Genomic DNA, 16,577 nt, shown 5'->3' on the forward strand with positions numbered 1-16,577 from the left:
TGCTTAGTCTCTGGGTCATAGTAGCTTTCAGTATCTACTCAGATATGAAGAATTGACATTACATTTTTGCCTTACTTCATTACAATGAACATTAGATTGATTTAAAGTTGACCCAGATATAATGAAGAAGCTGGAATAAAATATTAAATGTTTAAAAATCCTCTTAAAATAGTTATTTAAAAATCCATGTCCACTAGGCTGTCTAACGTGATTTAAAGGAAAAGTTTTCATCATCTCCTTTTAAATTACAAATTACACCTGTAGAGTTTAGTTCAGTGAATTGCCTATAGTAATTTAATTATAAACATTAATTGAATAATTATGAAATTACTAGTTTTAGAATATCTCCAATTATGTTGTTTTTTTTTTAAATTTTTAAGTAGATTGCCAAATCCCAATAAGCTAAATATGTTTAGTATTTCAAACTCTGGATTTAGAGCGTTTGTACCAAATGTGATGTAAATGTCAGACTAAATAAATCAAGAGTCTTCATATAAAATTCTTTCGTGGTGTATCTTATTGTCGGTAGAAAAACACAGTAGACAGAACTATAGACGAACTGAAGACTATGTCTTGGAGTAAGGGCTCATTTGTAAATAGGCAAAAGGGATGACCGTCCATGTGATCTAGCTTCATGAATTCAGAAGCTTGGAAGATGGATGGAAAATCTCTGCCTAGCTGACAGCAGCCTAAAATTCTGAAAAGAGAACATAGTTTTTTGGTAATGAGGAAGACAATACATTAGATTGTATTCCTTTCTGAGAGAGAAGGAATTTAATGGAATGTGGTGGGGTTCAGCGCGTTGGAAGAGACAAACTGGATGGAGTATTCATTCAGGTGAAAGAATGAACAAGAGTTCCTGCAAAAGGTAATGGGCCTTAGAAAGAAGTCTAAGACAACCATCTCTCCAATTTCCTTAGTGAGCACCCTACATGTGTACAAGCCGCACCCAAGATTTGTCAAGATAATTTGCATTTAGTGCGTTCTCTCCTCTGATCCACAAAAGTGGTATAATATATTTGTTCCAGTGTGAAATAGGAACTATGGTTTGTCAAGAGGAGAAATCTAATAGGGCGTTTAAAATGGGCCCTCTCTATATAGTAATTGATGCATTTCCTTTCAGTCTTCCACAAGTAAAAATGGACCTGATTAATCAAGAACAAAGTTATGGGATGACAGGTCAAGGGATAAGAGCGGTTCCTTATCTCCTTTTGGTGCTGTGACCTTACCAAAAAATAGAAGGGGTGACAGATCACTGAAGTCCTTATTTGGTTTTAAAGGTTGTGGGTGCCACTGTGACAGCAGATGTCCATACACTTGCAGAAATATTCTAATTACTGGAGGGCCCAGCAGTCTGCTCTTGCAGGCAAAACAACAGCCTGGCATTTGAGGGAAAAAAACATTGTCCCCACAGATTCCTCATCCATTTCTTTCTTGGTTCTCCCCACCCTCTCTTCCACCTTCCAATTCCCCCTTCTTTTCCTTGTTCTTTCTTGCATCTTCTCATTTAGACAGCACCAATCTTGGTCAGGCCAAAAATAGGACAAATGTCCTGACCTAGAATTGACAGCCTGTGAGAGAGAAATACAATGAACAATAATTAGACAAATACCCATGATACATAGAATGGCTAAAATAAAAAATTCTAAAAAAAATTAAAATATGCCAATGAGAATGTGAAGCAAAAATATATAAGTTTTTTACACATTGCTGATGGGAATGTAAAATGGTACAACCACTTTGATAAAAAGTTTGCAAATTTCTTATAAAGTGAAACATTCATTTTGCATGTAACTCAGCCATCACACTTCTGGGTATTTAAACTAGGGAAAGAAACCTTATGTTCACACAAAAACCTACATGAATGTTCACAGAGGCTTTATTTATAATCACTAAAAACTGGAAACAACCCAAATGCTCTCAAATGGATAAATGGAAAAACAAACGGGGGTACATGCCACTAATGAAATGCCACTCAAGAGTAAAAAAGAATGAACTATTGATACACGCACTTGGATCATTCTCGATGTCATTATGTGGAGTGAAGAAGGCAATCTCCAAAAGTTACATAATGTATGATTCCATTTCTATAATATTATCAAAATGACACAATTATAGTGATGGAAGACAGATCAGTAGTTGCCAGGAATTAAGGTTGGGTGTAGGATTTGACTATAAAAAGCTAAAATGAGGAAGTGTCTTTGTGGGAATGGAATAGTTCGATTTCCTGATTGTAATAGTTACCCAAATATATACATGTGATAAGACTTCGTAGAACTATGTACCCCTCCTCTCAAAAAAAAAAAAAAAAAAAAAAAAACCCACATGCAAATACTGGTGAAATACAAACATTGTCTGTAGTTCACTTAATTGTATCAATGTTGATTTACTGCCTTTGACAATGTACTATGATCATATAAGAAGTTATCATTGTGGGAAGCTGGGTGTACGGTACACAGACTACACTAATTTTTCAACTTCTTGTCAAAAATAAAAAGTTTAAAATAATAAAGATAATTCACTATTTTGTTGGAAAAATAACACAAATAATAATGTATTAGAATTGTGATACCTCTTCATTAGAAAAGTACAGTGTTAGGAGAATGTGTAATTGCAGAATGGGCATTAGGAAACATAATCTGAAACACTTGCTTTGTTCCAGCCTGGACCCAGTGACAGTTACACTGAAGACAGGAGTTGCAGTTCCCCTTTATTCAGTTGAAGTCATTTGTGCTGCCTCTGGGTTACTCACCCCACCTAGAGCTCGGAGGGCCACGCAGCGACTTCAAAATTGCTCCACCGTTTCAGCTTTACTGCCCCGGTTGATGTGACTTCCAAGGAAAACTTTTCCAAAGGAAGGCTAGTCTTTCTCAGCTTCTGTAGAAATAGTTTTTCTTATTCAAAGTCCATTGCCAATTTAACCATTATTTTCTTCTTTTTTTTTATATGAATGTTCAAACAAAATATTTATTTATAAAAAAATACAATGAGGTAAGTTTATGTTGAGAAATGCAACAATAAATACAGTTGAAGAAAACGGCAACTCTACATTGATACATTGGCACAAACAGGAAGAACGCATGCACCACGCAGACCTACGCGTCTGGAGGCTGATTTTGTACACAGCTCCTTTAGAAAACACCTCTGAAAAGATACTATCAGCTCTGGGGAGAGAATGAGTACACATATAATCACAAATGCACACGGATCATGATTTTATTTAAAAATTAGCAAACAATACTGTAGAAACATTGATATGTAAATTTCTAAAATGCTGCATCTTAAATTCAGTTGGCAAACACCACCTTAGCTATAAGCATGAGTTTAGTCTTCCACATAGAAACCAGACACTAAACTGTAAAAAAAAAAAAAAAAAAAAAAAAAAGCTTCCTATTATTTGAAAACACCAGTTTAAGTAGAAGATTGTAAAAATGCATAGATCTCTAATAAAAGAATTCGCTGTACAAGAGTACTCCCCTTTCACAGTATATCTTTTTACTTCATATGCGAATTATTGGTAATGCTGTAGGAATTAACCATTACAGCACTAAAAGGCAACTATTTAGGAAGAGGCAGAAAAAGGAAAAAGGAATGTATGTAAGGCAATATTTGTTTTAGATACAATAAGCATAATAGTGTTTTAGGAAGACAAGATAAAAATTACTCCAGGCTAGCTTGGTTCTCACAGAATAAAAACAATGGGCTAAATACTGAGCTTGTCTCTGTGAATCTAATAATCACGCCTTGGTCACCATATTGGTAATCTCTGGGGTAGTCACCTTGGTACTCGCCAGGATTCTCATCTGGGTATTCTGCCTGGTAATCGCTATCGCTGATTTCTGACCCATTTGTTTCTGTTCCTTGGCTTCCGTTGTGAATGACAGGTTCTGTTGGAGCAGCACAGTATTTGGGATCATATACTTGCCGCCCGAGCCCATACACACTCATTCCTTTCGGGGAAGCGACTTTGTTGGTACCCATCTGTAGAGAAATTGTCGAGTTGTCCACTGGTTGTAAGGTGAGCTTCTAATCCTAGATGTCTCTTCGGGTACCAGGTGCTAACATCCCCGCCTGGCTGGCTCCTTTGTTGGTGCCCATCTGCAGACTAATCGTGCTCTGGTCAAAAGGTTTGTCAGTTTGCATTTTAGGATCATACAGATGCCTCCTGGTCCCATAGGCTGTCATACCGGCCTGGCTGACGCATTTGTTGGTTCCCATCTGCAAACCAATTACACTTTGGCCAGTTTTTAATTTTCCTTCATCAAAACGCCTTGTTTGTTTTTCTGCTTACTTAACTCCAATGTCAATGGTTGTGTGGAAGCCTTTTGTTTTAGCCGGACCTGCTAGAGCCACCAGTGTAGTCTGAACCTGCGTCATGGTTCCATTCGCAAAAAGATCATTTGCTTCAAATATGTCATGTGGCTTCATACCATAAGCCTGAATAGCTTTAATAAAGGTGCCAATGTTGTCCAACTGAGGCCAGTTTAACGAGGGCTCATTGACCTCCTTCACGGAGCCTGGCTGTAGCTTGTTTATGAGTTCGCAGAGGATTGTGCCATCTTTTAGGCCCAGCTGAAAGTTGGTGCCAATGCTCATGCTGGTCACTTCTTCTGTTCAATTGCGAAGATCTTCTGCTTGAGGATCACACTTGGAAGCAATCTTATTCTTGACCTCGGCCGAAAGCCCGTAGGAAGGGCGCTTATTGAAGTGGGTCATGGTGGTCGGCTGCGGGAAGAGGCTGCGCTCGGCTCGGGGCTTCTCCCACTGGGCTTCCCCGCTCCTGGCCCCGAGGAGTGGCCGCAGCACCAGAGGCTGGAAAGTCGCTGCCCTGGGCCTCGGAGAAATGCAGGCGGTGCCTCAGAGGCTCGATCCGATTAGGTCCCGCAAAGCCTCCGGTCGGCTGTTAACCATTATTTTCAAGTTTCTGTCAGTGTACTGGGGCAAAAACATTTTCTCTTGATGATGTCTGGAGATCAACAATAAATGCACTGCTGCTGGGGTTTACTCTCCCTTTTAACACTTGATTTCCTTTAGCATATGCTATAAAATGTGACTATACCCTAAAAAAATAAGGATCCCTCCTACAGTCATAAAATATGTAAAACATATCACTTAGATGATGTTTAAGGGACATTTAACAGGGTGCCTAACAGAAGATACTTAAACAATTGTAGACACTATTCTGTTTTTAAGACCTTATATTTTAGAGCAGTTTTAGGTTTATAACAAAATTGATAGGAAGATATAAAGATTTCAAATAAATCCTGGGGCCCCTAGATATTATTGTTCACATAAATAAATTTAGGCTGATACCTGTTCATAGCAAAGTAATTTTCACATATTTAGTTGATATTGGTTTAGTGTTAGCATGGTATATGTTTTTCCATTTTTTCTTTTACTTTAACTGACTTGTGTCTTTACATTTAAAGTGAGTTTCTTTTGGACAGAATATACAGATTGTCCCCGACTTACGATGGTTTGACCTACAAAACCTGTACTTAGGATTTTGATCTTCCCTCGGGCTAATGCAGTGAGTTACTTTGTTGTGATGCTGGGCAGTGCAGTGAGATGATTTTGCCCAACTATAGGCTAAGTGTAACTGTTCTGAGCACAGTGAAGGTAGGCTAGGCTATTAGTAAGTTAAGTGTATTAAATGCACTTTCAATTTACGATGTTTTCAATTTGCGATGGGTTTATCGGGACATAACTTCATCCTAAATTGAGGAGCATCTGTAGTTGGCTCTTGCTGTTTTATTCAAAATGTGTTTTAACTAGGGTATTTAGACCATTTACATTTAACATGATCATTAATTAATATGGTTTGGTTCAAATCTACTGTCTTACTGTTTTCTATTTGTTCCATCTGTTCTTTATTTACTTTCCTCTTTTTCTTCCTTATATTGAATTTATTATTATTATTTTTAGAAATATGTTTTCTTATTTGCATATTAAAGTTTCAAAGTACATCTAGAAGGTTTATGATACAAATTAGTTTTTTCTTTATATTGTACTTACTTTTTTAAAAAAGATTTTTATTAAAATATAGCTAACATACAATATTATATTAGTTTCAGGTGTACACCATAGTTATTCAACATTTATATACCTAAAGAAACGATCACCATGATAAGTCCAGCAACCATTTGACACCATACTATGCTATCACAATATTGTTGACTATATTCCCTATGCTGTACATTACATCTCCTTGACTTATTTGTTTTATAACTAAAAATCTGGACCTCTCATGCCCCTTTACCTTTTCCCTCCTTTTTAATTTTTCAATTACTGTTGACAATTCAATATTATTTTATATTAATTTCAGGTGTACAGCTTAGTGGTTGGACATTTATATAATTTAAGAAGTGATCCCCTTGACTAGTCTAGTGCCCACCTAACACTATATATAGTTATTACCGTATTATTGACTATATTCTCTGTACTTTACTTTACATCCCCATGATTATTTTATAATTACCAATTTGTACTTCTTAATCCCTTCATCTTTTTCACCCTGCCCCCGAAACCTCTCCCAACTATCACCCCAGGAAATTTAGTACCCATATGACACCATACATAGTCACTATCATGTTATTAACTGTATTCCTTATGTTACACCCTACATCTTCATGATTACTGTGTAACAACCAATTTGTACTTCTTAATCCCTTCTGATTTTTCACTCACCCCCAAACCCCCTCCCATCTTGCAACCATCAACACATTCTTTGTATCTGTGAGGTTGTTTCTCTTTTGTTTGTTTATTTTGTTATTTAGATTCCATATATAGGCGAAACCACATTGCATCTGTCCTTCTCTGTCTCACATACTCCACACAGCACATTACCCTCCAGGTCCATCCATGCTGCTGCAGATGGCAAGAACACATTCCCTTCCATTGTCAAGCAGTATTCCATTGTATATACATACTGCTGCCTCTCTATTCATCCATTGACAAATACCCAGGCTCCCTCCATATCTTGGCCATTGTAAACAATGGATGTGCACATCGCCTCAAAGTAGCCTATGGGTTTCTTCAGATAAATACCCAGAAGTAGGATTACTGGGCCCTTCTTTGTCTCTTGTTATAGCCTTTGTTTTAAAGTCTATAAGTGTTGCTACCCTAGCTTTTGTTTAGTTTTGTTTCCATTTTCATGAAATATCTTTTTCCATCCTTTTACTTTCAGTCTATGTGTGTCTTTCAATCTGAAGTGATTCTCTTGTAGACAGCATGTGTAAGGGTTTTGTTTTCTTATCCATTCAGCCCTCCTATCTCGTTTGAGTGGAGCATTTAATCATTGATATTGAAAGTAATTGTTGCTAGATATGTAGCTATTGCCATTTTTTATTCATAATTTGATTTTTTATTCCCCCATCCTAAAGAAGTCCCTCTAAAACTTCTTGTAATCCTGGTTTGGTGGTGATAAACTATTTTAGCTTTCTCTTTATCTGTCCTTTGATTCTAAATGATAGCCTTGCTGGGGAGAGCACCCTTGGCTGTAGGTCCTTGCTTTTCATCATGTTGAATATTTTGTGCCAATCCCTTCTGTCCCTCAAAGTTTCTGTTGAGAAATCAGCTGACAATCTTATGGGAGCTCCCTTATAAGTTACTAGTTGCCTTTCTTTTGCTGCTGTTAGGGTTCCCTCTTTGTCTTTAAACTGTGCCATTCTAATTATAATGTGTCTTGGTGCAGCCCTGTTTGGGTTCATCCTGTTTGGGACTCTCTGCACTTCCTGGGCTTGTATGTCTATTTTCTTCATCAGGTTAGGAAAGTTTTCAGTCATTATTTCTTCAAATAGGTTCTCAATCCCCTGCTTTTCCTCTTCTGCTTCTGGTGCCCCTATGATGAGAATGTTGTCCCTTAAACTGTCCTCATTTTTTTTATTATTCTTTTTTCTTTTTGTTGCTCCTATTGGGTGTTTTCTGCTACCTTGTCTTCCAAATTGCTGATTTGATCCTCTGCTTCGTCTAGTCTGCTGGTGATTCCTTCTAGTACATTCTTCATTTTAGTTACTGTATTCTGCACTTCTGACATTCTTTTTTATGGTTTCTATGTCCTTTTTTTATGCTTGTAATCTCTTTGTTGAAGTTCTCACTAAGTTCCTTGAGCATCCTTATAACCATTATTTTGAACTCTGTCTCTGGTAGTTTGCTTGCCTCCATTTCCTTTAGGGCTTTTTCTGGAGTTTTCGCCTGTTCATTTGGAAAGTATTTCTTTGTTTCATTAATTTTGGCTGCCTTTCTGTTTGTTTCTATGTATTAAGTAGATCTGCTGTGTCTCCCAGTCTTGACCAGGTGGCTTTATGTAGTAGGTGTCCTGTGGGGCCCTGCCACAGTCTCCCTGGTCACCTGCTCCGGGTGTTCCGGGAGTGTCCCTTGTATGGGTTGTGCCTTCCTGTTATAGCTGAGCCTTGATTGTTATTGGGATTGACCCTCAGGCTGGTTTGCTGTGGGGTTTGGCCATTACCACCACTGATGGACTGCTGTGCAGGGCGGGCTTACCCCCCTGAGGGGGATTTGCCCCAGCGGGCTCTGGTGCTTTATGAGACCACCCTTTGGGTGTGGAACTTGTGGGGCTACTAGAGTGGTGTTCTGCTGTGGTCTGAGCCAACTTCCAAGTATGTGGGTTCTGGGGCCTCTTGTGAGGGCCTCTGGTACAGGTCCAGGTCACCCACTCCCTGTGACCAGCCAGGAACTACCTGTTAGGAACTACGAAGTGATCTGTGGTTGTTCGCTATCTCTGCTAACCCTGGAGACATGTGGGAGAGGCCACATTACCAACCAAGGACCTTTGCCACCAAGACCAGGCATGGGATAGCTCTTCAGAATGCCAGGACATTCCAAGGACTGCTGCCACCTGCTAGCTCCCTGAAGGTTCAGCCACTGATAAAACCTGTGCACTATGCAAATTGGGTGAGGTGGGATCTGAGGGAGTCACCAGAATGAGAAGATTTGTGGTCAACAGGCTAATGTAGACTCTGGTTTGCTGCCAATGCTGAGCATGGAGCTACTCAGCAAAAGTCTCAGAGCACACCAAGGACAGTTGCCACCCACATGGGGCCTGTGCACTCTGATAGTTTTCCAAGAAAGAGTGTGATGTGGGTAGGGCTGGCTGCTCCCGGAGAAAGTGTTTTATTGTAAGTTTCTATTGCTATGTTTTTTCAACAATATTTTATACACCTTTACTACCACCCAATGTATTTTTCATCAAACATAGTATAGCTTTCATCTCTAGAAATTTGAACTGAATCTTTTTTTATTTCTTCCCTGTCTACTTAATATGCTTAATTTTTCCTCTAGTTTCTTGAAAATATGGAATACAATTACAGTAAGTATTATAATGTCCTTGTCTACTAATCTCTTCACCTTTACATCTCTAGATCAGTTTCAACTGATTCACTTTTCCTCTATTATGAACTGTATTTTCCTACTTTTTTGCAGGACTTTTTTGCAGTAATTTTTGATTGAATGCCAGATATTTTGAAATACACCTTGTTGGCTGCTGGATATTTTTGTATTACTACAATTTTCATGAACTTGTTATGAAACCCTTTTAAAATAGTTGGAAATAGTTTAATCTCCAGATCTTGATTTTTTTTTCATCCCCAGTTTTAAGCTTTATTGGTAGAAACAGAACAGAATTTAGTCTAGGATTATTATTTTCCCCACTACCAAAGCAAGATCTTTCTTAGTATTTTAACCAATTCCCCATGAATTTTATGAGTTTTCCACTCTGGCTGTTGGCAGCAGGCACTACCATTATTTCCAGGCTTGAGTGACCTCCAGGCACTGTTCCCTAAAATCCTTTCAGGTGGATTTTCCCTTTGCTTCATCATGAGCTGATTAGTAGTCATGGAGAGCCCTGCAGGTTCTTGGAGTTTTCTCTCTGTGCGTTTCTCTTCTCTTTCATACTCTTCTTGTGAACTCTCGTATCCTTGGATTTCCTATAATCCCAGTTCTATCCCCTCAACTCAGGGAGATCACTGGTTTCCTTTCCAAAGAGACAGCAGCCTAGATTAAAATTCATGAAATTTATAAGCCTATAAGTCAACAAATCTCTTTTTGAATTGATATCTGAAATGACTTGGTTTCTGCCTGAATTCTTACTTTTCCCATAGGAGGACAAACACTTATTTATCTGGTCAATGGGGTTCCTTGGGAGTGGGCGGGCAGGAGTGGGAAGTTTCCCTTCTTTTCATAGGGCCCAGTTTAAAGGGAACACTAAGACCAGGAGAGAGTGTAGAGCCAAAGAAGAGTCAGATTGGTCCAAGCCACAGGAAGCCAGATATCCACACAGAAGGAGCCAGCTGTAAGTGTCCTTTCCTGCAGAAAAGCTGTCTGACTCTCCCCATCCCCACAGCTGTATCAGGCACTCCTCATCTATTACCTGTTAGCATCGTATGCTGTCTGTTTTAGAGGATTTATTACAGTATATTCCCTCAATAGTTTTCTATGTCCTCTGGCCTATAAATTCCACGAAGACAAGAGTTATCACTATCTTGTGTACTGTTGTCTCACTTGTTCCTAACATATGACCAGGTACAGAGAAAATGTCCGATAAACATTTGTTGAATAATTGCATTCTTTGTTAAATTATCAGATGAAAAATCAGGTTGTTTCTGAGACCAATCTCATCTAACTTCTCTGTTGAATTTAACACAATGATCACTGCCTCCTGTTTTCTTCTTCATACTTTTCCCCCTTAGTAAAGCATTACAATTCTCTCTTCACTCTTTCCCAATATGTCTTTTCTTAAACCCTTCCCACTCCTTAAACCTGGGGTGGCACATTCAATAACTACGTTGCCAAGTGGGTAATATAAATAAGCATTCTTGTCAATTATAAGAAAATTTGTAATGAAGCAGTCTCTGGAGAAACTGAAGAACACAAGCTTCAACTAAAGATTTCAATTTTTAAAAATTAAAAATATGCTGAGCATGCCCTACAAAATGTGCTTCAGCAACTTCCAGGCTTAAATGCTGGTGTTCATCAGAGTTCTGCCTTCTCTGTGGAGTTCACCATTGTATCGTGGTCATTCCTGGTCTCAAAACATGTTGGACTAGACATAGCAACCTGGATATACATATAAATGAATTATAAATTACATATTATTGTATATATGTTATTACATTACATAATAATGACAATAAATATATTTTTTCTGTCATATGTGTATTATTTCCAAACTTATTGTATCCCAAATGGAACTCATCTTGCTCCAAAAATCTATGTTCGTATTTATTTCCTTTCTGTAAAGTTGCTTCAAAATCTCCTCATTTACCTGAACTGAAATTTGAACTCATCACAGATTTCACCTATTTCTTTAATCCTTAGTGGGTCTGTCCCTATGTCTTGTAGACCCTTGAATGTTTTCTGCCATTCTTACTCTTATGAGTTTAACTCAAGATCTTATTATCTCTAATCTAGTCTTTTGCCATAATTTCCTTGTCAGTGATTCCAAAACCTGGATGTGAGTCAGAATCGCTTAGGGCATTTTATAAAAATAAAGATCCTCTCCCGGTCCCCACATCATACCTACTGAAACATAGTCTCAGCGGATGGACCTAGAACACTTGCAATTTGTTAAAGCAATGTGGTGGCTTCTTACAAACGCTCACTAGTATTCTTATTGTGACATCGTATCAGTCTGTATTTCTTATAAAAACCCATCCTCACTCATGCCTCTCTCTCCTTTCCTCTTCCTAAAGAAGAGTACATCATCCTGATGTGACAAAGAGAAACCTCAGTTCTAGCTGCTGCAATATAGCCCAGAAATTCCTCAAGCTTGAGAACTTTAATAATGGACCATGCAAATCAAAAGGCAAATGAGTTAGAAAATTATTGAGCTAAACTCAGCTTAATTGAAAACCTAGCTGCAGCACTAAGTGATGAAATCACATTCCTCAAAATATAATATGTCTTTTTTATGTATTTCATGGTTAAATTGTTACTGATTGTTTAAAATAAGGATTTCTGTCAGTTTTGTTGAGAGAGTTTTAACCTAGTCCTGGAAACGAGATAGACGTGAAACTCAGAATTACCTGTATTAGAGAAGCCTCTGCTCTAGCACTAGTGAAAATCACTTAGATACAGTGAAAATAACGCTCATTGTTCTAGCATTTGATCATCTTTATCCGAAACACTCTCTAAAAATAGAAAAAGTTCATAAGTAGATTAAAAAAACTTAAAAAGTTTCTTAATAAAGCTTCTATTGATAAGAAATAACCTTTTTATCAAAATGACAGTGCTGATTGTCAACACAAAGAAATTGACAGCTGGCGGCACAGCTATCATCGAGGAAGAGGTGCCACCTTGTGGCACAAATGATAAATGACTTGATGGGCTGACAAACCAATAGTTTTCTCATTACATACGTTTTCTTGCCTTTGGAACAACTGAGCTCATAACGGCTTCTCTGTTTCATCTCCTCCCAAGTACGATAGACACATGCAAATATTCCTTTTGGAACAGCTGGAACCTCTTGCGGGGAGCCAGGACAGAGACGCTACGGTGAGACACTTTAATTTGAGCTTCTTTTGGAGTGAATTGGGAGCACAGTGCCCTCTTGTGGTAGATCTATCACATGCAACCAGAGTAGTAAATTTCTCTAGGATTCCAAAGAATTTCAGGATTTGAATCTTGTCAAATGGTAGGCTGGGCATTTGAATAGCTGCATAAAAATCTTAATACAATCCTAATAAAATTTCATATTTTCTATTAACATTACATAAGAACCAGAAACTTTATCTTAATACAGCCTTTTAAAAGACAATTGTCGTAAAGTATTGGTTTTGACTCCAAATGGTGTTTCCTTCACAATCTCTTGTCTTGTGTACATTAGTAGAATCTAATGAAAATAACGAATGACTCCATGTTTCTAGCCACTTCAAATTCAAACAATAAAACACCCCCAAATTTATTATCAATGTCCATTAATGAGAAATGCTGCTAAATTTAAATTTTCTATCTCAAGAACCTGAATGTTTAGCAGATGTCTGGCATAATAAGGTCGGTTTCATTGAATTTCATTTAATGAATAGAAAGCTTCACATCGTGTTGCCTGTGTGCAAGAATGCATGATCCTTCTCATGAGATAGATGAGTTAGGTAATAAAAACTGTGCATATTAATTTTTTTATATTTTAAATGTTCTTGAAGAGAGATTATTATATTAAAAGCATATTTAATGCCTGCTACATGTCAGGTACAGCACTGCATACCAGCTGTCTAGAGAGAAAATATAAAGTCTTTACTTTCAAGGAATGTACTGACTTATGAAGCAAATAACTACCTACTATGTTTTACTTTTTTAAAAAATGAATTTAGATTGTAGATTTGTTTAAAAATAAACCATATGTTAATTTAGTTTTTCCCAAAAGGAGGTATCTTTTATGGCTAATTTTCCTTTTTCTTCAACCTTCTAAAATAAAGAGTGCAAATAAAATTTTAAGTTAATATAAAACTGTATGCACAGTATGGTTATCCTGTGAGGTCTGTATTAGGATTCTCCAGAGCAACAGAACCAATAGCGTATATTTAGATGTTATTAAGAGGAAACTGATTACAGGAATTGGCTCACAGGGTTATGTAGGCAGAGGAGACTATCTGCAAGCTGGAGAAGCAAGAAAGCTGGTGATGTAATTCAGTCGGAGCCCGAAAGCATTCGAAAATCCTGATCTGAACCTCCCTCTCCTCCCCTCTCCTCCTCCCGCCCAGGCCCAAGAACCAGGAGCACTGATGGCCCACGGTAGGAGACGGTTGTCTCAGCTGAAGCAGAGAGAGAGAAACAATTCACCCTTCCTCTGCCTTTTTATTCATTTCAGGCCCTCAATGGCCTGGATGAGGCCCACCGCCTTGGTGAGGACAATTTACTCCATTCACCAATTCACGTGCTAATCTCTTCCCAAGGCACCTTCACAGACTCTCCCAGAAATAATGTTTTACTGGCTATCTGGGCACCCATTATCCCAATCAAGTTGACACCTAAAATGAACAAACTTCAATCCTGCCTTCTGACTAGTTATAGAAGGTAGAGATTTGAGATCACAAGACTGTCAGATATAAGAGGTTTCGTTTTTTCATATAATTATCTTAGCACAAAATCTTCAGGACAAAGTACGTGACTGTGATTTAGGCCTTAGGGGTTGTGGTTAACCATTGTGGGGACAGAGACCCAGAGAGCAGTTTCCCAGCTCTTAGCCTCACGTGGAAAGGTGCTGGCTCAGGTAGGAGATGGCCATCAGCTGTGACTGGTTGGCCATCAGCCACTGGCTGTGTTGGTTTGTTGGTTGGTTGGCAGAGAAGTGGGTAGTGGATTGTGCGTCGTGGGCTCCTACTGTGTGTGTATCTCACCCTGCCACCAGCGAGACTATAATGGTATGACTTCCCTATCTATGGCTCCATGGGTGTTCCTTTTTGGCCTCACTGTATTCTGTGTTCTTATGTGGGGAGCGGGACCAGAGACCCCGCAGGACACCCTGTGTGACACCATTCTGCCGCTTTTTGGAAGCTACTGAGGGTCTGGAAATTAACAGACTAATTCTAGGAAGGTAGAACTCTGCACAATAACATAACGATAGGATTTCACTTCCTCTATTTGGGGACTCTGCAATTGAACATAAGGCATATCCAACATAATATTTCTTTAATAGGAAAGCATGCCAAGAGTTATATTTGCTGTTTTCCACAGGAGAGGTGGTGCCTGTTCATTTTGGAACACAAATTAGAAAGGGTATTTCTCTTCAGTTTTGGCTTGGAGGGCTCTAGAATGATGCTTAGGTTGAAAATGTCTCCCATGTTAGTCTGATTTAATACCTGCCATTCTATTATTTCTTCCACACAGTGAATCACAATCTCCTACATCCTTAACGCAGTCTAGGTACTAAAGAATAGAGGGATGGGCTTTTAATGATTTACAGTCTGGTCAAACAAAAAAAAAGTTTAAGTATAAGACATAACAGGGACCAGTAGAAAATGGAATACACTCAATGTCATGGGAGGGTACCAGCCAGCGGAAGGATCTGAGTTGTAGTGAGTACTTGTGCCGACCTCTTCCTGCTCATTTTCTCAATTAAAAAAGATAATAATAATACCACTACAATAACTAGGAAATGTCATTGATTGAAGTTCAGTTATATTCATTTACTACACCAGACAACAATCATATGAAGCTGACACAATCATTCTTACTTTGTAGATGAGAAAACAAAACTTTAGGGAGATTAAATAATTCCTCTTTATCTTCCCAAAAAAGGATTAAAAAACGCTCAGCAAGGATTTAGACCCAGTTGTGTCTGAGCCTGAGACCCATATTCTTGTCACTCTGCTAGGATGCCCTTATGTCTGGACTCTGAGGCCCGTAATTTTGCCACTACTGTGCCCTCTTTTACATTTCTTCTCCCACAACCTGAACCACATTGTGCCAAGGAGAGTTCAGTGAATATTGCTACAGCCTGAAATGTTCTTTGGGTGAAGACACATCATCTCCAGGAGCTTCTTGTGGAAAACCACACATCTCTAAAGGGTTCACTTCTTTAGATCATGGTTTTCACTGGTCACCAGAAAGGAGATCCATGGTCAATTAAGTTTGGGAAACACTTGGTTCAGCAACATTAAAAAGGGTTTTGTTGTTGTTGTTGTTGTTGTTGTTGCTTAATTTCAGAATTTCTCAGTATTATTAAATAGTCACCAGTATATTAGTCATAGTAATACTCCTTTTTAGCATGTATTGGGCACATATGATATGCTAGGTATTTTGCTAAATGTTTAATATATGACACCTGATTTCATACTCACACACTAATAGGAGGAAGAGACTATTATTGACCCCATTTTGTGGGTGAGAAAGTAGAAGCAGAGCTGTGTGGAAGAAGTCTGAACATTATAAATCTCCGTGTGACCTTGGGCAAGCTTCCGGTCACAGCATCTCCCAAGCATATTTGAACCTGGAAAGCTTTTTGGTATGGCAAATCATGAGCATCATTTCTTTAGGAAATACATTGCTCAGTGCTGCTGTGACAATAAAAACTAATACTGAGAAGCACCATGTGCCAGGCTAAAGGTTTTGAATAGAATAGTTAATTAGTCCTTGGGTATTAGTACTATCTCCATTTTAGGATGGAAAACAAACAAGAAAAAAGAAAAACACTAACAAACAAGTGGAGCAAGTAGAAGACTTGCTATGGTTAGGGAGCCAATGAGTAAATGCCCCCCAGGCTGTGCTTATCACCCTAACATGATGCTTCCTTCCAGCCACATTGGACCACCAAACAGCCATTCTTTGGTGCTGGGTCCCAACTTCCTGCTTTCTGGGAAGCAGAATGTTGATTTGAAGGTTCCAGAGGGACACTAGAGACATAGATAGAAAGGACCCCAGAGCACAGGTATATTTTGTCAGCAGGAAGGCAAGACGGTAGGTCTGTGCAGGACACAGGAAAACACTAATAATGGCGACGTGAGGGCACGAGGGCCAGACCTGACTGGTGGGTGAGAAGCCACCTGAGGCCAAAGTGAGAGCGAAAGGTGGTGTAGGTGAGATGAGCAGATCCAAAGTCAAATGTCTGTGTTGGGGCTTGGAGT

At 38.6% G+C, this 16,577-nt stretch overlaps 1 protein-coding gene and 1 pseudogene across 1 annotated transcript in view; one reads left to right on the forward strand and one right to left on the reverse strand.

Annotated features, from left to right (window-relative positions):
• The window catches only part of MOXD1 (monooxygenase DBH like 1), an 82,653-nt gene extending 78,939 nt beyond the window's left edge, over positions 1–3,714 (forward strand). The window contains exon 12 of the mRNA XM_019729372.3: positions 2,663–3,714. Within this exon, the coding sequence (XP_019584931.3) occupies positions 2,663–2,722 (60 nt within the window). The 3' untranslated portion in view covers positions 2,723–3,714. The remainder of the gene's footprint in view (positions 1–2,662) is intronic.
• LOC109446223 (calponin-3 pseudogene) lies at positions 3,661–4,740 on the reverse strand (annotated as a pseudogene).
• Positions 4,741–16,577: the final 11,837 nt, after the last annotated feature.

This window comes from Rhinolophus sinicus, chromosome 2 (assembly GCF_057876585.1).
Source record: "Rhinolophus sinicus isolate RSI-liver-muscle chromosome 2, RSI-T2T, whole genome shotgun sequence".
NCBI classification, from domain to species: domain Eukaryota; kingdom Metazoa; phylum Chordata; class Mammalia; order Chiroptera; family Rhinolophidae; genus Rhinolophus; species Rhinolophus sinicus.